General features: G+C 44.5%; 3 protein-coding genes across 7 annotated transcripts in view; 1 reads left to right on the top strand and 2 right to left on the bottom strand.

The window, feature by feature from the left end:
• The window catches only part of ITPR2 (inositol 1,4,5-trisphosphate receptor type 2), a 228,630-nt gene that overhangs the window by 38,245 nt on the left and 164,881 nt on the right, over nucleotides 1–25,504 (bottom strand). For all 4 annotated transcript variants that reach the window (XR_013231068.1, XM_077337917.1, XM_077337918.1 and 1 more), the window contains exons 46-47: nucleotides 2,218–2,325; nucleotides 24–216 (exon numbers count right to left, since the gene is read on the bottom strand). Coding sequence is in view for 3 of the 4 variants with exons in the window: in XM_077337917.1 (XP_077194032.1) it covers nucleotides 24–216; nucleotides 2,218–2,325 (301 nt within the window). In the remaining variant the exon portion in view is untranslated. The remainder of the gene's footprint in view (nucleotides 1–23; nucleotides 217–2,217; nucleotides 2,326–25,504) is intronic.
• On the top strand, nucleotides 17,627–18,951 carry LOC143837741 (zinc finger and SCAN domain-containing protein 32-like). 2 transcript variants are annotated; one of them, XM_077337921.1, is made up of 4 exons: nucleotides 17,627–18,070; nucleotides 18,319–18,405; nucleotides 18,525–18,644; nucleotides 18,776–18,951. In XM_077337921.1, the coding sequence occupies exons 1-4, from the start codon at nucleotides 17,728–17,730 to the stop codon at nucleotides 18,889–18,891; spliced, it is 666 nt and encodes a 221-aa protein (XP_077194036.1). In that variant the 5' UTR covers nucleotides 17,627–17,727; the 3' UTR covers nucleotides 18,892–18,951. The 2 variants fall into 2 exon arrangements, with proteins under 2 accessions (XP_077194036.1, XP_077194037.1); XM_077337922.1 differs by lacking the exon at nucleotides 18,525–18,644.
• Nucleotides 18,823–25,486, bottom strand: LOC143837740 (uncharacterized). Its single transcript, XM_077337920.1, has 4 exons — nucleotides 21,050–25,486; nucleotides 20,406–20,489; nucleotides 20,143–20,226; nucleotides 18,823–19,863 (listed from the first exon to the last, which is right to left on the bottom strand). Exons 1-4 carry the CDS (start codon nucleotides 21,669–21,671, stop codon nucleotides 19,364–19,366), a joined length of 1,290 nt encoding a protein of 429 aa, XP_077194035.1. The 5' UTR covers nucleotides 21,672–25,486; the 3' UTR covers nucleotides 18,823–19,363.

Genomic DNA, 25,504 nt, shown 5'->3' with positions numbered 1-25,504 from the left:
CCGAATATCAGATTTTAACTTACTCCTGATTTTCTTCTGCCATTTCATTTCATTATACAGGTCCTCTGTTTGCTGAAAGAAGTCATTCACTTTGCTTCCTTGCTCATCTCTCTCAGTAGTATTGAACACGCGATACTTGGATTCGTGGGTGAGGAATTCGCAGATGTTCGGCACAGGGAAGACAATTTGTTCCATGGTTCTATCATGACGGACAATCTGCAAATACACATTCCTTACTCAGAAGCAGACGAGGTTTGAATATATACTCAAGAAGAGAAGGAGAAAAGCGTCAAGGAGGAAGAAGAAGACAGCTGAATTCTATCTGTCTAGACAAGTTTGGACAGTGTCATTTGGCAGTTTACTACTGTAAAGGGGGGATCTGAATGTTCAGACTTCTTGACAAAAGCAAATTGATTTGCATTTACAACAGATTTTCCACATTTGGGGGATTTTCAGCTTTAACAAATTTATATGTGGGATAAAATAATCCTCCCCCCAACCCTGAATTTCAAGAATGATTCCAAAGGATGTCAGAAATATTTAGAAAAACATACTCATGAAGCCAAAGACAAGCAAAACCATGAGAGCTTTACGCTACATAAAATGCAGCAATTAAAATGTAATCTTAAAGCGTAACACAGTAGGGATTTTTTAAAGGCATAAAGTGAAGGTTTTTACACTCAAGCATTAGAAGTGTTGCTCCTAGACTGGTGAATGTGACAACAGCTGATGTGAAAAACCTTTCTCTTACCAAGACCCTTGTGAGCTGCTAGCGAAGAGACAATATTGACAATGGCAGACCAAGGGCCTGATTCAACAGATGGCAGCTTCATGTGTGCATCTCTGTGGTAACTAAATTACTAAATTGTGGAGTTTGGGATGATTATGCTTATTTAATAATGCCAGTTTAAACAGCCAGGTTTATATACATGCTCAGGACAAATTGGATTGTGAAGAAATATGGCAGCGAACCTCTGCTTGACTTTCTTCCAACTATCTAGCCCCTCTTCACAAACAACACAGTTCACACCATTTCTGCACAATCTCTGTGAACGTGTGGGCATATGAACTAGTTTCTTATGTTTGGAGACTTCGTCTGGAACTATGCCCTCTGGTGCATAAACACTTCTTCCTAAAAGCACTGACTGTAGGCACTGACTGTGGCCACACCAGGATGGGGGAAAGCACATGCTTATATACATACAATGTCATTTGTTCCTGACTATACTCTGGTTTCTTGGGGTCTGCAATGCCCCCAGCCTACAAATACCAGGATCAAGGACCAAGATCTTGGTTTATAAATTTGGCAGCATTTGAAGGACATATCTTGTTATGCAGAATGAAGCCTGTCTTTGAATTTTTCTGTTTATTAGATGAGACCAAAAAAGTCTTTTAATGGGAGTTTTAATGGGGGATTTTAAGACTGTTGTTACACGCCACGAGCCATGTAGGGAGTGGCGGGAAATAAATTAAAATAATATTAATATTAATATTAATATTAATATTAATATTAATATTAATATTAATATTAATATTAATATTAATATTAATATTAATATTAATATTAATATTAATATTAATATTAATATTAATATTAATATTAATATTAATAATATTAATAATAATAATAATAATAATAATAATAATAATAATAATAATAATAATATTAATATTAATATTAATATTAATATTAATATTAATATTAATATTAATATTAATATTAATATTAATAATAATAATAATAATATTTCTACAATTAGGATTCAAACCCTAAGTCAGAGGCCTCAACTTTTTCTTAGCCTGTGGGTACTTTTGGGATTCTGACTGGATGATAGGTGCAACTCCAAAAAGGCTGCCCTAGGAGATGGATGCAAACATAAAATGGCTGCTGAAACAGATGGTGCCAACCACAACATCTCATGGAGCAAAGTCATGTGTAACTATCACGGTAACTCTTCAACATTTCAGGCAGAAACTCTGTTTAACAGGATGACTTTTAAATTGAACATATTTTTTAAAAATATATTTTGTAATTTAGTTGATATATATTTTCTTGCATACTCACAGCCATTTACAATCAGATGGCCTGCTGTGCAAAAGCCCCTCCTGGCCTTGCCCACTTTCTAAAACTCCTGTTGGGCACCAGGAAAAGTGCTGATGGATGCCACGATGCCCAGGGGGAACCTTGCCCTAAGTGAAGCATCTTTGCACTTTTACCTCAATCTGGGCTGTGTGATTGGCATAATACTTCAAGGCTTCATCTCCTTCTTCTGAATCAGACCCGGGCTTCAACATCTGTTGCAACATTTTATTGTGACGAGCCAACTAGAAGAAGAAGGGGGGGAAACTGATTGATTCATTTCCTGCCAACACATTTTCACATCAGCCTGCTTCTGCTTAACACTGGCTCCATACCTGTTTCCATCAACAACACCAAAAAAATCACTGGCGTGGAATGACATAAATGAATTGGTTTACAGAGAAAGTTGGTAACAGTTAAGCAAATCTTTAGGCCGATCTATAAGAGCTGGCCTTAGTAGCCAACAACTGCACATTGAAGAACTTTCCAGAGAAGATGCTAAGTGGGGACACCAGACAGTTTATATAAAAGGTGGGTATTCTGCAGCTGCATGTAAACCAGTGCAAGGCACTGAATCCAATTCAATGCAGTAGGAAGTAAACATCCCTAACTTTCTCTTCATTGCTTTCAGAATCTACATCTCTCACACAGGTCACAGCCATCTTGCAGAGACCAAGCCTCTTGTCCTGCATGGACCATGTTCCATTTTACTGTCAGCCCCCCCCCCAAAAAAAAAAAAAAACCAATTTACAGCACACCAATAAGCCACCATTCTCCCAACCTGTAGGCAACACAGGAGTATGATGTAGAGTGGAAGGATCTTCATTAATGTTAGCAGAAAAATCCACAAGGTGAGTCAAGTTCATCCCAATTTAGGGCTTTTACCAAGTAATGAGCAAGAAGAAAAAAATATATAACCAGGAGAATATAAACAGCATATTAACACAGACGGGGTACAGGAAGGAGACCAGTGCAGATTACACGGGAAGAGAAAAGTAGTACTCTCCTATACTTCTGCTGTCCTTCTCATTACCATTGCCCCCTTCAGTTATCTCCCCATGTCCTTCCTCTCTTCCCCTCTCTCTTTCCCATTAGAAACTGAATGTAGGAGAGCCAGTTTGGTGTAGTGGTTAGGAGTGCGGACTTCTAATCTGGCATGCCAGGTTCGATTCTGCACTCCCCCACATGTAACCAGCTGGGTGACCTTGGGCTCGCCACGGCACTGATAAAGCTGTTCTGACCGAGCAGGAATATCAGGGCTCTCTCAGCCTCACCCACCCCACAGGGTGTCTGTTGTGGGGAGAGGAATGGGAAGGCGACTGTAAGCCGCTTTGAGCCTCCTTCGGGTAGGGAAAAGCGGCATATAAGAACCAACTCTTCTTCTTCCTCTTCTTCTTTATGGGATGGTTTATGATCTTCTATCCATATTTAGAATTTCTGAATTTTTCTTTAGAATTTACATAGCAATTAAAGCTATTAGAGATCTGAGTATTTGGGGGATTAATTGTCTTGAATGAATTAAGTAGATTACTGACTAGATTCCAGATTTGTACTGGTGTAATAACTTGATATGCGAAAGAAAAGAACTTGCCTTCTAGAGAGGGATTCACCTCCAATTAGTCAACGAAACCAAATAGATGAATTTTTTAAGGACAAGTTCATATGAACTTCTGGTTGATTCAAATAGGTCTAACTGTCTTGCAGAGGACTCCATAATTTTATTGGGGAATGATGGAGGACTGATGGGAAATGAGGAACAGAATGTGAATGTAAGTGAGGGGCTCCCCTCTGAGTCTGCTGATTTTCTGATGACGGATAAAAACAGTATAAAGGGAAGGGATGAAATAGTGGAGCTGCTGGCTAAATTGACTTTTTGATTGCTCACACACACCAGGAAATCCATTAAAATAGTTACTATGACCCAAAGATGTTTGAGTAACTTACCAATAAAACCAGTTGTTTCTTCACAAGACTTTAAACAGGGGTGTAAAGAAATGGGGGAAATAAAATCTAATTTAATTATGAATGCATATATATTCTATAACAAGGTTGGATGATCTTGGGCAGCTGTAGCCTATTTGATCTTCAAATCTTTTCCAGTTAAAAAATGGAAAAAAATATATTCTTTATTGTTTGTTTTTTAAAAAGGAAACTTGGATCAGTTTATATCCCTCCTTCAGGGGATTTGAGGAACACTGGAGGATATTAAGGTTGATGGAAAAGCTGAGGGAGGTCTTATCCAGACAGCGGGTTGTTAGTAGTAGGCAATTTTAATGCTAGGATTGGCACTATGAAAAGCACAGGCTATGAATGTAACTATGATAGCAACTCCATGGATAGGAGGCTCAGTCTGGGAAAGCAAATGTTAACAGATCTCATCCTTAGAGATGAGGCGGTTATCTTAAATGATTGGTAAGGGATTAATGACATAAGAGTTCTGGTCAAAGGAAAGAAAAGCAGAGAGATGGAGTCATGGACAGAGAGGCTCTGTTCTGGGCTACAGACTGGAATTTGAGCCAGGGCAAGCTGCCCCACCTCTTCCTGCTTCTGCACGGGGAAGCATTTGGCCTGGTGTACCTTGTCCACCCTGGATTTGTGCTTCTGCATGGGAGTTGAGATAGCAAGATTCCATTGATATAGCATGCCAGGATCCTGAAGGAGTTGGTAAAGGATGCAGCAGACCTGCTGTTTTTCTGGGTTGATCCTTGGTTTGTTGGCAGACATTGCAGAAACAGACATATTGAACTATATCTGCCTGTACTTGAAGTCACCAGAACTCTCGGGTTAACAAGTGAAGAGTCTTGTAGAGCAGGGGTAGTCAACCTGTGGTCCTCCAGATGTTCATGGACTACAATTCCCATGAGCCCCTGCCAGCATTTGCTGTTGTAGAGCACCTGTTGTAGAGCACAAAGTACCTTACCAGCTTGATGATGTGGATAAGATGAAGGATCTCCATTCTCAGAGGGCCAGGTGGTATGTAAAGCCAACCTTGATGAAGCATGTTCCATTGTATGCCATAACCTGATGATGTCTCATGCTTTTGTTTCTTGAGAAACTTTGGAGCATTTTTCTGCCCAGGGACCATTTTATTAATGTTCCTGTATCCATTCTCTGAGCAGGTGAGTACTAGGTGCAATGTCTTTTGGAAAAGAATGGCTCTAATCGTGGCATTGGAGGTATCTGTTTCCACCACAAACAATGGTTTAGTGTTGCACTGCCTTTTCAATTACTGGAATGTCTGTTGGACAGCTGGTATCCAGTGGAATGGTTCTTGAGATCATAGCAGTCTGCTTAGAGGTACAGTGACAGAGACAATGCCTGCAATGAATTGCCTGTAATAGTTAGTGAAGCCCAGAAAATGCTGAACAGTCTTCTGATGACAGAAGGTCTGCCTCTACTTTCTTTAACAGAGTCCCTCTTAATTCTGTGCATTGAGATGTGGTGGCTGAGGAATTCCTCTGAGGACATTTCAAAGGCGCATTTTTCCAACTTAGCAGAGACCATTTTCTCTAAAGTGCTGTAAGACCATCTGATTGTGCTCACAGAGCTTTGTGGAGTCCTGGGAGTATATCAAGATATCAAGTTATATGATGACAAATAGTTCCTACAGGTCTTGGAGGATGCCATTCACAAGCTTCTGGAATATTATGGGGGTATTATACAAGCCAAAGGGCATTTCTAAGTATTTGTACTGCCCATAATGCGTACAGAAGACAGTCTTCCACTCATCCTCAAAGCCATATACATATCAGGTTGTAGGCTCCACAGAGATCAGTGTTTAATGTATATTCAAGTTTAGAATCATAGAATAATAGAGGTATACGCTGTGAGGTATATTCTGTTGATCTTACAACCACTTGAAACTGTTGCCGATATATTATAGAATCATAGAATAAAAGAGTTGGAAGGGACATCCTGGGTCTTCTAGTCCAACCACCTGCACTATGCAGGACACTCACAACCCTATCGCTCATCCACTGTAACCTGCCACCCCCTTGAGCCTTCAAAAGAATTGGCCCCTCTGTCAGATGGCCATCTGGCCTCTGTTTAAAAATTTCCAAAGATGGAGAACACACCACCTCCCGAGGAAGCCCACTGAGAAACCACTCTAACTGTCAGGAACTCCTTCCAGATGTATAGAAGGAATTTCTTTTGAATTAATTTGATCCTATTGGTTCTGGTTCGTCCCTCCGGGGCAAGACAGAACAGTTCTGCTCCATCCTCTATATGGCAGCCTTTTAAATATTTGAAGATGGTTATCAGATCCTCTCAGTCATATCCTCTCCTGGCTAAACAGACCAAACTCCCCCAAACTCCCCAAACATACCAAGCCCCCCTTCCAGGATAGAGCGGCGTGAATGGTGGCTTGCGGGTTCCATCTGCGCCCCTCTTCCCACCCCCCTCTATGAGATTTTTAGTGGTGGAATGATAGTGATTTGAGTTAGTTTTTTTCCACCATATCTCCTTTTTTGTTATTGTGATTAGTTGGATCTGTGTTATGTTTTTATGTCTGGGGGTTTTAATAGGTTTTAATAGGGGTTTTTACTGGGATTTTATTCAGACTATTGTAACCCACCACAAGCCATTGGGAGTGGCAGGTAATACATTGAAATCATCATTATCATCATCATCATCATCTTTCCACATATGTCTTCGACTCCAAACCCCTCACCATCTTTCTTGCCGTCCTCTGGACAAGCTCCAGTTTGTCTGCATCTCTCTTCAACTGTGGTGCCCAAAGCTGAACAGTTTTCTTGTTTTCCAAAGAGAACAAGGCCAAAGGAGTTTTCCAAAATTCAGTGTTGTTCCAGTCCAAGTTCAGGTTTCCAGATGTTACTCAAGGCAATGTTGTCTGTTCCAAAGGTCAGGCTGTTAGGAATCAATCAAGGTGGTGCTAGCAATGCAGCATCTGTTGTACTCATTGTGTCCACATTCTATAGCACCTCTCGGGAGACTTTATAGCCCCATGCCAGATTTTCTGACACAGTCCTGCAAAGAGTCATCCTCACTATCAGAAATCAACTGGCATTGAGACTGGAAATGTGCACTTTGCTGCTTAGCTTGTAAGTCCACTGATCTCAGAGGGAATGGCCTACTGACTTTTATCTACTGGATCAGAGCAGAGGGTGGTGGTGATTCTGCCCAAGCTCTTGACTTGGCCTGGCATGTCTGCTCCTCATATTCCTGTTGGTTTGCTTCTGTTGACTCTGGGCTGGCTACAGAGGGACCCTCTTCCTCTGAGGATTCCTCTCCATCACTAAGCCCTGGCTGACGCATGAGAGGAACATTCAATAACCAATGCATTAGAATTTTACAAGCCTGGAACCAAGAGAAAGAACTGAAGCATAGAATAAGTATTAACAAGACATATTAAGCAGTACAAAAGGAACACAGCTGTATAGACCACAGTCCCTAATAATTTATCCAAGCAACTTTGTGTACCATTTTTTACAGTATAATCCTATAGGTGCAGAAAAGCCCACCTGAATAGTTCGGCATTTCATATTTTGCAAAAAGCCAGGAGAGAGGGAACTTTCCTTACTTCCTTAGGTTGAGCATTGCACAAGGCAGAGCTACAACAAAGAAAGCACATGTACGGGCAGTTGTTGATTTTGCCCATGTGCCAGTTAGCAGATTCAGCTGGTTCAAAATGCTGCAGCCAGGCTATTATCAGGAGCTGGTTACAAGAATTTGTCACCTCTGTACTGAAATATCTGTACTAGTTATTCATGGGCAGAATTCAAAGTGCTGGTACTTAACCCTACCTAGGTGTCTTAGGGGTAAGACATCCGAAGGACCATCTCCTCCCATTCTATCCAGCCCACTAGTTAAGATCTGCCTCTTGAGCCCTGCTCTCTGTGCCCCCACCTTCAGATATGAGATAGGTGGCTACTAGAGGCAGGATGTTGGAATTATATACACATACAAAGAGTTGGTCCAGCCAACTCCGACTCCCACTCCTGATCTCTCCGGGAGGCTGGTTTTATTGAAACAAGATTTACAATTGCACAGGTGCATGGTTAAACAAGGCTGCTTTTTTGTGCAGCTGTAAGATGATACATTGTCAGCCACAAGCCTCTATTGTCTAATGTTTTAAGGTTAGATTATCATGGTAACCACATCATGTTAGCCACAAGTCCCTATTGTCTAACGTTTGAAGGTTAAACATCAAGAGGTGAACATGCAGTGTTCTCATGTGGCGCGCTTGGACACGGGCCAGGAGACTGCGCTCTACACTGAAACCTGAGTCAGCACGAACACAGATAAACCCTACAGCAGGGCATTTTCTGTGGTGGCATTTCACCTCTGGAATGCTCTCCCCCTTGACGCTTGCCTAGCACCTACTTTAATTGCTTCTAGATACCAGTCCAAAGCAGAGTTTTATCATATTAGGTTTATAGCAATTTGGTTCCATGGATATTCCCCTATAATGTTTATGTACGATGGCCTGTTTTCAATGGCTTATGACTTATTCTACTGTGATTTTTCATTGTAGATCTCTGGAGCAGGACTCTGAACAGCTGACACAGTAATATCCTATCCTAATCATCATGAATAATAAAAGTCAGAGATAAAAAAGCAAGCAATGTGCTCCTCTGCCATAATTTGTATGGCCAGCTGTAGAAACTTGTTACAAATCCCCTCTCATACTGCAAAAGCCTTAGTTAAGTTTCAGTGTGTAATTAAATTGGTTAGATTTAAAATGTTATGATTCATTTAAAAAGTGGCACTGGTGTGGTGACCTGTCCAAAAGCACTAAAACAACAGGTGAAATGTAGTGAGAACATGAGAGCCTGTGGAATCAGAGTGGTGGTGCTTCTAGCTGAGCATGCTATTTCACAAAGGTGACAAGCAGTTGCCAAACAGGGCACAACAATTTAAAAAATAAGTACCCACAGTTTTTGCAGGTGGAAAGTGCCGGGTTTGAAAAAAACTTCCCTCTTTTCCTCCAGACAAGGGGAAATATATGCATCATTTCAAGAACAAAGATAGTATGCCTTTTTCTCCAGGTTTGAGTCAAAGGCAAAGGCATGCAGGTTTACTCAACAAATTAATCAATTAAAACCTCTGCAATTTATCAGTTAATACTAGGCAACCGTCCTATTTAGCTGGTCTCTGTGAATCACTAACATAAATTTATGGGACAATTCTCCTTACAAAAAAAGAAAAGAACTTGGATGCTTACCCAAGCATTGTTGGAGACAATGAAAAGTTGGATTACATGTCTGCCTGTGCTCAAGTTATGACACTGAAGGATAATTTTCTAAGGGGAAAAATGTCAACAAGATGTACAGAAGAAGTTGCCAAGGATTCTGTGTGTAACCGAATACCACCTACAGACATTTGTTTAATCTTTCTGGGGCTCATTAGTGTCAAACCCCAGTTGCATCTCCCATGCAGGATCTTTAGAGTGAGCTGAAGGTAGAATTATATGCCATTTTAATGAACTGCAACGTGGGTGATGCACATCCTTGGCTCGCATGACATTCTTAGCAATCCAATGCCTCGCAACAGTGATTCTGCTGACACTTAATTAGCCAATGTCATTCTGACATCGTTACCTTGTCTCATCAGGATGATAACTACAAAACAAACACAAGGAGCATAAAAGTTCTATGACATGCATCAGGACTGGGGAGCAAGCAGATGAGTCTCCTGGGAGTCATGCTACTTGGGTCAGGTCTACATTAGCACCAGTGTGCTCTGACACTGCCAAATGATAGGTGATCTGCTCAGAAAGAAAACTGTGAAGTCAGCAAGGAACCACAGAAACTTTAATCTAGGGTGCAAAATTTCACTCATCCTGCAGATAAGGACATTTTCTTCCACACAGGAAGTTGTTGGGATCCTTGCTAATGATGCTTGGGAATTTTAGGATCCCCAAATAATACTGTTCCATTTTTCATTCTCTGCAGCACCACCTGGGTTTTCAAATAGGATACAAGGAGATGGGAGGCAGGGGCTATAGAAACCCCAATCCAAACACGGAGCTCTTCTATGCATTTACCTGAAGCTTGTTTTCTGTGGTTGCCTTTATCTGCCCTGCACACTGCATCAAAATAATTGTGGTCGGAAAGTAGGGATATATGTTTTGAAAATAAGTAAAGGTTTGTAACCTCTGCAGAATAGGCTTCTGGTTGTGGCATTTTTTGCCTTAGCTACCCTGCGAAGCATTTCTTATGTACAGCAATAACAATTATGATGACAGCCCAGCAAGTCAATGCCAAATGACCACCCCACCATGTTTGTTTAGAAAGATATCCAGCAAAACTCACAACTGGAGAGAAGGGCATATGGTATAGCCAAATCTTGGCAAAACTTAATAAAATCAGAGTCCAGTAGCACCTTTAAGACCAACAAAGATTTATTCAGGGTGTGAGCTTTCAAGTGCAAGCACTCTTCGTCAGACTTGCACTCGAAAGCTCACACCCTGAATAAATCTTTGTTGGTCTTAAAGGTGCTACTGGACTCTGATTTTATTGTGCTACTTCAGACCAACACGGCTACTAATTTGAATTTGTCAGATCTTAGACACTAAGCAGGGTCAGTATTTGGAGGGGAGATTATTAAAGAAGACTTTGAAGAAGAAAGCAATGGCAAACCATCTCTGCTTCTTGCTTGCCTTATAAGTCCTTTGCTGGGGTTGCCATGAGTTGCCGGGGGGGGGGACTTTGTACAGTTTGTACATATGTAGAACTTATAGTTATTTCTAAGGCCATGACACTGGCTCCATCTTCCCCATGCTTAACCATTCAGGAGCAAACTTAGTGAACACCCATCCTCATGCTGGAACAAGTTCCTCCTCATTGAACTGTGCTTAAGCAGTTCATCTTCTTTTCCATTAACAGTGGTTAAGATTTTAACCAGAATCTGAAACAGGTGTTGAATGTTTTAGAAAAGGTTCCAATGAGGTTTTAATCTACAGAGGTATAGTAAGAGCGAAAGCAAGGAGCATGTGATCCTGATGAGTTCCAGGGAAACTTTTATCCTGATTTCTTAATCATAGTTCAGAGGGAGCCAGCACTGACCACTAATTCAACTGCCTACTAAATAGTTAAGAGGGGGTGCTGGTTCCTTATTCTTTAATTCTGTATGACCAATCTAACATTCAGTCATCTTGGCGTATATGCATTACAAAAAGGGTGGACCAAAGTTAGATCATGAGTCAGTTCCTGGTAAGTCACTGAATGCCTGCGGTTTGCTGGGATCCATGCTAATGATGCAAGACTAGGTGGAGATTTACTTGACCCTATAAAGACCCTCTATTTCTTAAACAGTGATGCACACTCAGGAGCACATCAGCCAGACCAGCTGCACCATCATTGTTAAGAGAACTGGAAACCATACACATGCTTTGTAAATTTAAACATATTATAGGACCATGATGGGGTTCAAGTTTGTTTGTTTGTTAAGTAGATCATATAGTAGGACAGAAGTCATCATATTCATGTCTGTTCTCTCATTGCAATCAAGAAATATAGTATCAATAAACACCAAAGTGATTTTGTGGAAGGATTGATCAATGGATGGTAATTCTTCTACAAAACTATGGTAAAGCAAGGCAAATTTATTATGCCAATTGTCTCATTTCTCTCACTCTGTTGGTAATTACTAAGGATGGACAAAAACTGATTCATGATCCAAAATTCATCATGAATTTGTTCCAGTTTGTGTCCTCCGAACTGCCAGAATATTTCATGGACTTTTATCCATTTTGGTGGTCCACCCATCAACTGCTAGGTTTAAATAAGCCATTTAAACCATCCATTTTTCTCTCTCCCTCTGCTAAAAGGGGGAAAGTAAAATCACTGAAATGGCTGTCAGCCATTTCACTGATCAGTTAAAGCTTTCCCCCGCTTTGAAAGGGTCCACTTGTCAGCTGTTAGGCTTTAAGGGCGGCCATTTAAATCTAACATTTGACAGGCAGACCTACCAAGCTATCTGATTTAATTGGATGCTAGCCATTTCATTCCCTGCCACTTCAAAGTGGTTTGTTTCAGGCGTTTTGGTTCTCTTTGGGGATTCAGTTTGCAAACGCACTAAACCCTGAATTGAACCAGGACCATCCCAGTAATTTCTACTAAAAGGACATGTTTTTTTTACTATTAACTCAAATTGCTGGTGCAGAGAGAATCCCTCATCATCATTCATCTTAATAAATACTGTGAAATAATCTCTCTCTCCGTAACTTTTTGTATGGAACCTCCTAGTTGATCAATCCAAGCTGGTAGTTGTTCCACACCCTTGAAACCCTGTCATGTTCATTTCTTTCTCCCACACTAGGTAAAGAAAGCATGTTTTCATGGTAGTCCTGAACTAGCAGAGCATATGTTAGGTTTAAATATGTGCTTTAAACTAATTTCTGATTAAAACAAGCTATTGTTTTCAATATAACACTGCATTAAAAGGTACACTGAAATTGAAAGGGGAATTGTATAAACAAGGCAAGGCTCCTTGGAAGAAAATCTATACAGTTAAAATATGTCCAAATTGTATAGGTTTGTTGCTCCCCCAATATTCATTATTCTATTAAGATGATTGCTGAATTAGAACGTTCATAGTTTAATTGGATTAATTATATCCCTAAGGTATTAGGTTTGCAGTTATTGTTTGCTTTCATTATGCTTAATTAGACCCAGTTTATTCATGCAGCAGACTGCAAGTAGCCATATTGGTTCATAGAAGAATTTCTTCTCTCCCCAAACTAGGTTGCATGTTTCATTATTGGGACCAATGAAAATATCATAGGAGAGCATGAAAAGTTTGAGTTCTCCAAAACTTTTCAGCAAGCTGAATCGTCAGTACCCAAAACTACCCAAATGAATACATGAATTTGTGCTTCAGGTAAGAACCATATCACCCCCAGCTTTCTGCTCAACCCAGCTTTTGGTGGGGAGTGGAAAGCAGAGGTTGAAATACTTCCCAACCATTTCACCCCCTGCTTTCTTCTCCCCCATGAAAAGCCATGGGCAGCAGAAAGTGGGGGGCATAATGGCTCCTAGCCATTTCACCTCTTCCTTTTTGCTCGCTACTAAAAGCTGCCATATGGAGAAAGCTGGGAGTGAAATGGCTCTGAGCCTTTCAAATCCTGCTTCCTGCTCCATGCAGGTTTTTGTGAGGAACAGAAAGCAATGGTTTAAATGGCTTCATTTCAACCTTCATTTTCAGCTGTTCATGAACTTCCAATGAACTGCAGCAAAATTTGTGGAAGTTCATGACAGTTCTTCAGTTCACAAATATAGTTTGGTGAACCACAAACCAGCCAAAATATATGACAAACTTTAGCTCATGAGCTGGTTGGTGCCCATCCCTAGCTGGCAACCCAAGTTTTAAAGTATATTGCAGCTTCTATAATAGTGTTGCATAATTGTTCCTGGACTATGCCAATTCATCTGTGGATAGGGGTTGTTTGTTTCAGTGTTTTCACATTAAATTAAAAAAACCCTCTTTGCACATAGAAAACAGCATGTTAGGGAACTTAATATACTTGTATGTTTCCACTGGGCTGTATCAGTCACATGACCCAGCCCCTCTCTCTGATGCCTGAGGGGTATACCGATTGAGAAAAAGCTTCCACCCCTTCATAGTGCTGGACAAAATTTGCTCATTTTTCATTTAAACGCTTTCCTATTCAATGACAGAATGCAACACTAGTTAACTGCAGAGAGTTGTCCCAGTGGCCACTGGGACTATATATACCTCTCCAAAGCCTCTACTTTTATCTATATTGAAAACCATAGGAGGAGAAACCACAGCCTAGCAGTGGTAGCAGAAAGATGGAGGCTTCAGAGCAAGGGCAGCCTGTAGGAGACACTGTCTCGTTAAGATGCCTCTGTGAAATGGTGGCAAAGGAGTGCAGGGATCTAAACTGTCCTAACACAATAATGCGCAAGATGACAAGGTAGGAGCAGCCTGATCCAGGTGGTAGAGCTGCAGTTGTGGGGTCCTTGGTTGTCCCTTGCAGCCTGGGCCAGTTAATGGCTTCTGCAGTTTGCACCACAACAGACCCTCTAAAAGCTCTATATCTGAGTCTGCTCCATAGCTCCTGGCTATGGCTCTTTTGTTTCCTTCCTTGGCCAATACTCTGCAGTGGATGCAGGGCCCAATGGGAGATGTTCTCTCCCTGAAGGATGCCTGTAGGCTGTGCCCACATTACACTGAATATATGCTTGGGCTAGAAGAGTGCTGGCCAGCTGATTTTTGGCAAGTTTGGCAGGCGAAAGACCTCCCATGCCCTTGCTGGGTCAAACTGAGGTACTTGTTTAGGAAAAAGCCCTCTAGTGTACACTTTCAAAAGGCAACTAAAGTAAAGCTAAGCAGATGGAAAGGCCAGAGTTATGTGAAAAAGGGCTATCTCAGTCCTCAGTGGCTGTAAGCTACTGGTCTCTGGGGCAAAAAAGTAAACGACTGAAATCTGGTATACAATGGAGAAGAAGCAAGATGGAGTCTTCATGCCTGGGATCACCAGGGGTAGCTGAAAGGTTTAATGCCACCCCCCCCAACCCCCACAAGCATACTCTGTTGCTTTCTCTCATCTAGCTGGACAGATGCCATTCACTCACCTGAGAAAAGACCAATCAGAATTTGGGAAGGACACTGCAATATTTAGAGAAAACTATGGGGCAAAACCTGTCCACTGCCTCTGACAGCCACCATCAGGCATTTCGTGGAGGGTGTGTGCAACGTGTCACTGCCCACCTTGTACTAATACATCTATTTTTGTTTAGGGTGGGTGGTGGGTTTTCTTTTTTTGCATGATGTCAGGAAGTAACCACCTATTGTGATCAGACTGCAAGACACAGCCTGCATTTCCAGTTAATCTCCCCTCCCCCATCCCAATTTATTTTGGTGCAATAATTATAGTGCACATACTAGCCTCACAAAATGTGGTTCAGCTCTAGTATTGAAAATCTGGCATTTCATCACTGGCTCTAAATGCTAGCCTAGAGGACTGGAAGTTGCTGGGATCATCACTTTCAAGATGAAGTTAGACATTCATGATCTACTGAAGCAGTGGCCCAAAACAGCTGGAGGAAGGAGGACGAGGAAGAGAAAAAGAAAAATGGATAAACCAGTGATGCATGAGAAGTCAAGATGCAGGAGGGATGGAACCCATTGAGATCTTGCACACTAGTTAGTAAATCTGGCACACTGATCAGAAAATCAACCTTTGGACACAAAAAGCAGGGTGATCCTATTTCCCACCTTATGGGGTGACCTTTCTATTTTGTAAGCACCAAAGGTCATCCACTTACAAGAATATCTTGTCCTTCTCGTAAAATCAACCACAAGTAAGGGCAGGAAAGAATGTTGTGGTGGCAAAATGCAGAACCAGCTACTGCTCTTGAAACAGCAACAGAAACTGAGGGCCATTTCGCACAGAGCTCAAAGTTGCTATTTGGTTGCCGTTTGTGAAAGCGCTACTTCAAGTAGCGAAATGTAACTAGCCGTGCCCGTAACGCACAGCTGCGGTTTTTGCGGAATTTGGCACTTTCACTTCTCGCCACTTTCGTAACCCACAGGCTTCCGGTTCTCCGTCTTATCGCTACAAAGGAGGTCCCTTTTTAGCGCTTCTGGCCTCCCGTGCCCGTCAATCAAACTGCAGGCACACCTTTGACCTCGACCCTAAAGCCGAACTTGTCGGGGTTCCCTTTTTTTTTAAAAAACCCAGGAAACCCCGTAGCAACGCGTTATCGTCCAATCATTGGCGCCCTTGGAACGTGTTTTCTATTGTTTTCTAGGAACCAGATGCATTGACATGTTTGATTGGTTAATCCCCGCCCACAGTACACGCCCACAGGTTACCTGCTTATATGCACCTGGGCAGACACGCGGTCGGCCTCACTCTTTTGTTTGCGTAGCCTACTGCCCGCAGCACAGGTCAACGTTGCAATGGAGAGGCTTATTTTTCAATTGCTGGCTTACATGCTCGCGGTGGTCCAGCGCATGAATACCGCCTTGTCGCGTCGGACGTATGCTATCGCGGAGTACCGAGAACGGGTGGCCGGAACGCTGACCAGCAGCAGAAGACGTTCTGTAAGGGTAACCATGGCGGCCAAGAAACGCTGGCAAGCTCTGGCAGAGGTCCGGTTCCCCCCCCGGTTCTGGGTGGACGAACGATCCTCTGACTGGTGGGAGAATTTTGTGTGGACTCGCTGGGATGATGACCACTGGATTGCCAACTTCAGGATGTCGAGGGGGACATTTTTTGAACTCGTGGAGGCTCTACGTGGACGCATGGAGAGGCAAGTCACTGGCATGCGGCGCCCCGTTCCAGTTGAAAAAAGGGTGGCTGCCGCATTGTGGTACTTGGCCACCCCTCAGTACTTCCGGACAGTAGCCCAGCAATTCGGACTCGGAGTCACTACGGTTGGCGATATCCTTAAGGAGTTCTGCCTCGCCATGGAGGCGGAATTGTTCAGCAAAGTCGTGTGCCTCGGAGACCGGCTTGGAGCGGTGAGTGTCATTCCATCCCCTTTGCCCTTTAAATTTTTTTTCTTGTTTGACAGGTCAGCAACGAAGACGCGATACACCCCACGCTGACATGCCATGGCTTATATTCTTTTCTTTCCCTTATTCCAGAGTATGGACGGGTTTGCCAGGCTTGGATTCCCGCATTGTTTTGCGGCCGTCGATGGAAGCCACATCCCTATCCGTGCCCCCGGGGGAAGCATAAAAGAGTACGGGAACAGGAAGGACTTTTGCTCTGTTCTCCTGCAAGGAACAGTGGACTTCTCCGGCCGGTTTATCGATGCCGAGGTGGGGTGGAGTGGCAGGAGGCATGATGCCCTTGTTTTCAGGGAATCCAACCTCAGGAAAGCCATGGACGAAGGGGTCTTTGTTCCAGGAAACCCCACCGCCACCATTGAGGGCGTGCGTGTGCCGGCGTTGGTCCTCGGGGACGGAGCCTACCCATTACGACGCTGGCTCATGACTCCCTACAAGCGGCCAAGGACGGACGTGCAGAGCCACTACAACCTCAGTCACTCCCGGGCAAGGAATGTAGTGGAGCGTGCCTTTGGACGTTTGAAGTCACGGTTCCGTTGTTTAATGTCACGACTCCATGTACATATTGACAATGTGACTCCGCTGATAATCGCATGTGTGATTTTGCACAACATATGCGAGGACAAGGGACATAACATCCCCTTCCCTGAGGACGAACCTGAACCTGTAGTCCTTCAGGATACACAGGACATCCCTGAAGCAAGGAGAAAAAGGATATATGCTGAGGGGTGCAAGGTTCGGGACGCCATAGCCACCCACATCTACAGAAACAGGAGGCGTGTTTAATTGTTTTTCCTACTCTGTTGTTGAATAAAGTTTTGTGTTCTTTGTTTAACCTTGTCTTGTGCGGTTTGTGTACTTTGCCAGCAAAAAAACGGGGATTCTCTGGTCCAAAAGCACTTTGACAGCCCTAAATGCTAACTCCCCACTGAAATTGACAAACACAATACGGAAGCGCTGAATGGGGAAAGTTCGGGGAGGCGGGTAGCCAGGAAGTATTGGCGACCCCTGTCAAACCGGAGGATCAATCCACTCATGTTCCAAGGAATAATTTTATTGGTGGGCAGCTTTGATACATTTAAAAAACGGGGTGGTCGATCGGAGCAACGCACGTTCGTTCCCTAACCGTCATTCCGAAGATGCCGAAGCCACGGAAGGGCTCCTTCTGGCAGCGCGCCGAGGCTGAGGCACTTCTGGAGCTGGTGCTACAATCAAAAAGTGTTGGCCGCCTAATGGCCAGCACCCATTGCCACACCAAGGGTGCCTACCTGGTGTTGGCTTCAAAGCTGAGGGAGAGGGGCTATGTCCGGACCTGGGAGCAGGTCCGGACAAAATTCAAGCGCCTTAAGCTGGACTTCCTAAACAGTCTGGAACAGTGGGGGGGGATCCCGCAGCCAAGTGGGAGGACGGTCTTCCACGACCAGATGGTGAAAATATGGGAGAAGGCTGGGAAGCCCCCCCTGGACATGAGGAGGCATATGGGTGAGTGCTGCCCTCGTTGTGTTTTGCCCTTAAACATGCATGGAATGACTAGCTGCCTCTTTCCCCTACTGTCCCCAATGAAATTCGAGAAAGTATTTAGATGCTGTCAACCCCCTCAGACTTAGCCAGCCAGTACTGTAGAACCACTTTGGTTATGCGCTTAGACTCTAACTGTGGTGTGTCCACCAGCTGTGTTTCATCTCTGTTTTGTGTGCTTTTAATTATGATTTGTCTTTTTCTTTGCCCAGCCACACAATCACCATCCAAGCTGGCAACAGCACCTGAGCGTGAGGAGGGGGAGGAAGAGGGACCTTCCACCTCGGGACAGGCTGCAGGTGAGAGTTTTATGTCTGTGAGGGAGACCCATGTGTGTGTACCCACACGGAGCCATATGGGAGCCTGATGTGATGCTTCCTTTTGGAGTGTGATCAAATTCTTTGTTTGATTTCTATAGCTGAAACTGTGGAGGCAAGGCTGCGTGCCATGGAGGCCAGAGTTACTTCCCTGGAGGCTCAAGTGGCGGAGCTGAAAGGGGAGATTGAGCAGCACAGGCAACAGAGGGAGGCGGAAGAGCGTAGGTTATGTTCCCCACTGCCCAACTCTTCTCACACTGTGGCTAAGGCCACTTAAAAGTGTATGCATGTAAACTAAAGAAATTTGAAAATATGTGTGGTACTAATGTGTACTTTTTCTCCCTCCCCACAGTTAAGAAGAAGGAGGACGAAGAGCTCTTCCGGCGCAAAGTTAGGGGGACCGTGGGACGGCTGTGCAGGAGAGTTAGGGCGATGGAAGGGGCTGGGGAGGGGAGCGGTGGGACCTGAGTTTTGTTTCCTGTTTGTGTTTTGGGGTAGGGGTTGGGGGGGGGGGCTCCAAGTTTCATTCCCCAATGTTTTTCCCCTGTTAAATGTATACTTTTGTTAAAAAAAATTGGTTTTCCAGGGGGGTGGGGGGTGGTGGTGCTGGTGGGGCTCCAAGTTTCATTCCCTAATGTTTTTCCCCTGTTAAAATGTTTTTTAAAATAAAATGTTATTGCAAATTTTATAACAAGACTCCAGTGTGACTTCTTAAACTCGCACATATTTAACCCCACACCACACTCCTAAAACTCCTTGAACTAACACCCCTCCAACCTCCAACCCACACAGCAGTACCACAATATACACAATCACTAGAGAGGCCGCTTTCAGCCTTGCAGATTCTACAGTAGGGTACACAGAGACAGAGTCAAAAATATAAACTTTATTCAACAAACAACAAAACACAGATAACATGAAATAGAAAAAGTGGGCAAAACTAGGAGGGGGAGTACTTGTCTGCTGGTTTTATTTTTCTCTTTCCGAGAATAGTCCTCCTTCTTGTTTGGGTGGAGGCATTCTGAGAGGGAGTCGGTGGGGTGGGTGCTGGAAGTGGTGGTGTTGGTGTGGGTGGTGGTGGGGGGGCGATTTGTGGAGGGTAGGCCCTTTCCATGACCGCTACAGCCCTCTCCATGAGTCTCCTTATCAGACGCACCTCCTCCACGCCTTCGCGTAGGATTTGGTTTGTCTCTCTAAGGACTGCCCTCAATTTTCTCCCCTCCTGGGCAATGAGTGTGAGCATGGCTTGGTCAGCGGCCGCGGCACGCCGTGACTCCTCATAGCAGTGCTCAAGGAGCCTCTCTCCCACGCTTGTCAAGACGGAGACGCGCCTCAGCCTGCCGCGTTCCCTCGTAAGCCTCTCCTCTGCTGGGAGCGCACCTCTAGGTGGTGGGCTGCCTGGAGCCAGGGGTGGTTCCTCCTCCTCATCTGAAAGAACCTCTGTTGGCAAAAAATGAGAAACAAAACTGTTAGTAACATCCAAAAAGTCAAAACACACCATGGTGGACATGGTGTTCTTTTTTGTCCCCGTGTTTTCCTGCCAAGAATTTAAACAATCCCCGGCGAGCACATGGCTATTGTTTGTTTGCCCATGGTGTGCTTTTACTTTTGCCTACTTGCACAGCAGGACTCTCAACAATTAAAAGGGAGCACATGGTTAGTGCCTAGCGACATTGTCCTGCAGCTATGGCTCGAAAGGAACAGGTCATGCACGCTCACCATCTTGAATCTGTATCCGCCTGCGCCGGGCAGGAGGTCCAAGCACCCTAGGCTGTTCCTCCTCCTGTGTTCCGGGTATGAAATCTGCAAAAAAAGGAAAAAAAACAGATCTAGGACCAAAGGGTGGCAAAGCCAGCTTCAAAGCCTACACCAGCAACGCAGAGGGACTCTCTTCTTTCTCTTAGCAGTGCTGCTGCCCTGCACAAACAGAAAAGCACAAAGCAGTTAAAACAGCCCCCCCCCCTATTTTTACTAATACCTACCAATGTTAGTTGATGCCCCCGAATCACTATCCACGTCAGGTGCTGCTGGAGACTCTAGGGGCCCCGTCCCTGGCAACTGTGTCTCTGTGGACAAGAGCAGAAAATAGTGAAAAACGAGCAAGCATACACCATGAACCACAAAGCAAGCTCCCAAAGTTGTGAGCCAAAGTACTGCAGAAGGCCTATGGGCGAGGCATGCTGCAAATATTTTGGGGCTGTTGGTTAAACATGACCGTTTCAAATACTAACCACATCAAGCACTCCACAGCCAACCATCTTAATAAATCTTTTAAAAATTAAAATTAAATTATAAAATTAAAACCGTTTCAAATAGTAACCACAGCAAGCACTCCACAGCCTACCTTCTTTTAAAATCTTTTAAAAATTAAATTATAAAATTATAAAATTAAAACCGTTTCAAATAGTAACCACAGCAAGCACTCCACAGCCTACCTTCTTTTAAAATCTTTTAAAAATTAAATTATAAAATTATAAAATTAAAACCGTTTCAAATAGTAACCACAGCAAGCTCTCCACAGCCTACCGTATTATGCGTTGCAACGAACACACGAGAAAACGATGCCCAAACGTCAGAACACACATTTGCTTAAAAGGAAATATAAAATAAAAAGAAAATCACTTACCGGAGGCAAGGGGCGTTTGCTCAGGAGCCTCCTCTGGCTCCCCAGGAACGATGGCGATCAGGTCCAGCGTTACCGATTCCGCGGCTCGTTGCTGGACGGGGGGTGGAGGGCGAAAGCTGGAGGAGGTTCCCTCGCCGGGATCCTCCTCAGCGGGTGGTTCCTCGACCGGGGCAGCCGGCTTCCGAACCACCTTAAGGCTCCGGCCGACGCGCTTCGGCCTGCCGGATCCTTCCCCGTCCCCGTACAGCTGGCGCTGCTCCTCGAAGTAGGGGCAGGTCACCTTTTCGTTGCCGGAACCCTTGTTATGGTTCACGGCTCTCATGTACTCTGCCCTCATTGTCTTGGTCTTCGACCGGCATTCAAGGCCGGTCCTGTTGTGGCCCAGGGCGCGCATCTTAATAGCCACTTGTTCAAAAACCTCCCTATTCCTGTGGGAGGACTGGAACGCGTCCTGGATTTTCTCCTCCGAGAAAATCCCGATCAGGTCCCTGATCTCCGCGTCCCTCCAAGTTGGGCCACGGCCGGTTGCAGGGACGGACGAGGCTTGAGAAGACGATTCCATGTTGCTTTTGCTAGTAGCTGAGCAAAATGGTGGTGGGAGGTGCAGGGTGCAACGGATCATATACCTTCCCGCACACAAAGACAAAGGGACTAGCCGGCTCCTGATTGGTGGAGGGCAGCAGGGGACACGCACATTGGCCACATCAGGTCACATGTCACGTTCAAAACTCCTCGCGCGGGAACAGGATCTGCTCCTAATGGCCAGATTGGCGCCCTTGTTGTTTGACTTAACGCATGCGCGTATTCGTTTACACGCGAGAAGAGCAGTTTGAACATGCAGCGGGAGCCATTTTAGGAAAATGTCCGCCATTACACAAACGCATGCCGGTGTTCAACCGAGAGCAAGTGCGGCAGTACTCGGCAGTTCCCCAATAATATTCACCAGCCACAGCATAAATCAACCAAACATGACATGTAACTGGCGTACGTTCGTTGGCACGCTCAGAGGAATGTTTTTTAAAATGAACGGGGGACGGCGACTCCGCTTGCCGGAGGTCTAGCCGCCAATGGAAGGGGTTGTCCGCACCCAAGCACAAGCACGCACTGGGAACCACACAAAGACCCACTACACATAAGCCGCCCCTCATGAAATCACCACGAATCACGTCTATTGAACCCCTCTAAGCTAAGCAGGAGACTGCGAGCGGCGAATGTTCGTTGGCACGCTCAGAGGAAAATTTTTTAAAATGCTCCCTGTACGTTGACTCCGCTAGGACTGGCCGATGGTAGACGGGGTTTTAAGCTTTGGGCAAATTTTGGGAACGTGACGGTGTGTGCCACTGTGCTTGTGAAAAACTCTTGTGGTGTCCGGGCAGAATTTCCGAAAGTGATCGTGCTTGAAAGCCAGTCGCTGTCCCGTTGCCTCGTAGATCCCCGCTCGCTCGGAGAAAAAAAAAATGGCGAACAGTTCGCCGGAAGTTTGGAGGACAGGCTCGGGAGGAGGGACTTTGAAGAACCCGCAACAATGGTAACGCACAGGTCTTTAGCGCTACTGTTGCAGATTGGTTGCAGGAGTGTATCGCTATCCGGAGGGTGAATCCAGTTTTCTGGATTCCCCTAGAAGCGCTACAACGAAGCGCTTTTTGCGGGTCGGTTTCAGGATTGTTGCAGATTGTTTACGACGTCGTGCGTTATGGCAAATTAGTAGCGTTTTCAATCAGCAACCATTGTGCTATTTTTAAGCCGTGGGAAATGCCCCTGAGTGTCTGGATGCCCCCAAAATAAACCATCCATGTACGAGGCTCTGAAAGCCAAAAGAGGAACCCGCAGAACATTCTGCAGAGCACAGCCCACGGCCACTGAGAGGCTTCCACTAGGGTCACAAGGCCAAGCATTCAAGGAGAAGTGTTGGTTCTTATATGCCGCTTTTCTCTACCTGAAGGAGTCTCAAAAGTGGCTTACAATTACCTTCCCTGTCCTCTTCCCACAACAGACACCTGTGAGGAAGGTGAGGCTGAGAGAGCCCTGGTTAGTCAGAATAGATTTATCAGTGCTGTGGTGAGCCCAAGGTCACCCAGCTGGCTCCATGTGGGGAAGTGCAGAGTCAAGCCTACATTGCGAGATTAGAAGTCCACGCTCCTAAACATGACACCAAGCTGGCTCTCAAGTCAAGCAGATCAGCCATAGGAGAGAAGCAGTGTGGTGTGGTGGTTAAGAATGGCAGATTGTAATGTGGAGGACCAAGTTTGATTCCCCCACTCCTCCAGCTGCAGCCAGCTGGACTGGATTAGTCACAGTTCTCTGAGATCTCTCTCATCCCCACTTACCTCACAGGGTGTCTGTTATGAGGAAAGGAAGGGGAAAATATCTATAAGTCACTTTGGGTCACATAAGTCACATAAAAAACATCTCTACTTCCTCTTCTGTGGCTTGACAAGGTCTTTTACAGTCCCAGGCAAGCTTCTCAGGGTATTTGTTTATTTAATTTATTAGTTTAATAAATAAAATAAGCAGCCACAAGTTATACAGGCCTGACATTATGGAAAGCTGAGTGAGATATGAGATAGAGACAAAGCCAGTCCAGCATGCACTACATGGCAAACCAATCAAATGTCCTATACATGTTGGGAGGTTTGTACCTTGTTAGGAGAAAAGGAGAAGATACAATTGAGAAAAGTTTTATGGTACAAAGTTGGCTTTACAGGGGCCCAAATCACAGTTTCTCAGCTGGGTATAATGGGCTGGATCCAATGGGGCCATCCCGCCAAAGGGAAAGCATCTGACAAAAAAGAAGAGCTCCTTTGAACACAACAAAGCATCAATGTCCCTTGAAGGAGGTGCAAATGCAAAGATAAGTTAGGTGGGAAGCAAAAGTTGGACTAACTAGTTATCTGGTCAGGTACCATATGAGGAGGGGAGCAGAGCAAGGGTGAAGCTCAGTCAAGGCTCAGCAGTGCAGCACCAAACCAGGATGTGGACACTGCATCTAAACCAAATGTGCCCCATTAAAACAACTTTCAGTAATTGACCACAGGGAGCCAGAACACAATTTCTCAGGCATTTTTCTGGGACAAACATTTCTCTTATCACATCACCCAAACCTATGGATTTATTAAAATTGTCACACTCTAACACAGAAATGTGAGGCATGGAGTTCCTCTACACAGCAACTTCACAATACTCGAGGCTGTCTTACAAAGTAATTGCTAGAGTTGGTGTCTTGGATCCTGCAGCAAATCTCTGCTAATGGAAAGCATTTCCCTCAGGGGCACAGGACTGCTTCACCTCCCAAATCGTCCCGTCGTCCTGCTCCTTGGGGACATGGGAATGAAAAGGGGGGGAGGGAGAAAATCCCCCCTCCCCCATTAGCAGAAATTTATCCAGGATCCCAGCCAGCATGGCACAGGGAATCTTGGGTTGGATGGGGACTTGAGAGACGCCATGATTCATAAAGCTCTCCAGATGACTTTGCGCAGTCACTGTCTCTCAATCTAAATTATTTGTTTTTCTTGTAAGCGTAAACACTTCCTGCAGTGACAGTTAATTCCATGTGCGCTTCAAAAAGACTCCTAAGAAAATTGGCTGGCTAAGCATCTAATAAGCAAATGATAAATAAGCCATGAAGAAAGTGAACAATAAATAAAGTGTCTGATGAAGAGAGCGTTGACTCACGCACCCTGGAAATCTTGTTGGTCTTTAAAGGTGTTCCCAGACTCAAATCTTGTAGTACAGACCAACCACATTTGCCATAGTTCTCAAGCTGAGTAAGGCCATGGAGACATGAATATGGATCACCTGAGAGCCCCAGGGCCATGCACAGGAAGCAGGAGGGGCCAAAGGCCTGAGGTTCAAAGATTAGAAATATCAGCAAGATTAATCTGTCCCTGAATTTTGCCTTATTTGAGCTGCACAGCTGATCCACGCTGCCTGGCCGGTACACAGGAAATATCAACACAGAAGTAAATTCCTGTACAGTATTCATCTCATGAAACTGCCATTATGTGATTGTGGCTGACAACAAATTGGTGCACTCCCCAAACATACAGAGATGAAATAAAACCAACTAAATTGCATCCATATAAACCCTACAACAAAACAGGACGATGGGATGATAACTCCTGAAGGAGGCCTATCAGTGGCATCATGGTTTGATTGCAAAAATATATGATTGACAGGACCACTTTGTGACCCATAATTCAATTCTCTCTTGGGCCCTTGCACGCAGTGCAAGTGGAAATATTAGGGGCAGCATCCACATCCAGCCATATGTATCTGGAAGCCCTGATGGGTAGTCCCCAGAGATCAGGGGATACTTCACAAGGCTGCTGGAAGCACTGTCCCATCATTTGGGGATTCCCTGCAGCAGGCTCAAATTTCACAAGGTGTGCACACAAATACAAATTTCTAGTTCTAAGTTATTAACTGATGCACTCCTAGTACAAGAAAACGGCATAC

This window comes from Paroedura picta, chromosome 5, assembly GCF_049243985.1.
Source record: "Paroedura picta isolate Pp20150507F chromosome 5, Ppicta_v3.0, whole genome shotgun sequence".
Classification (NCBI taxonomy): Eukaryota; Metazoa; Chordata; class Lepidosauria; order Squamata; family Gekkonidae; genus Paroedura; species Paroedura picta.
Note: the sequence above shows the minus strand (reverse complement) of the source record. Positions and strands in the feature narration are given on the sequence as shown.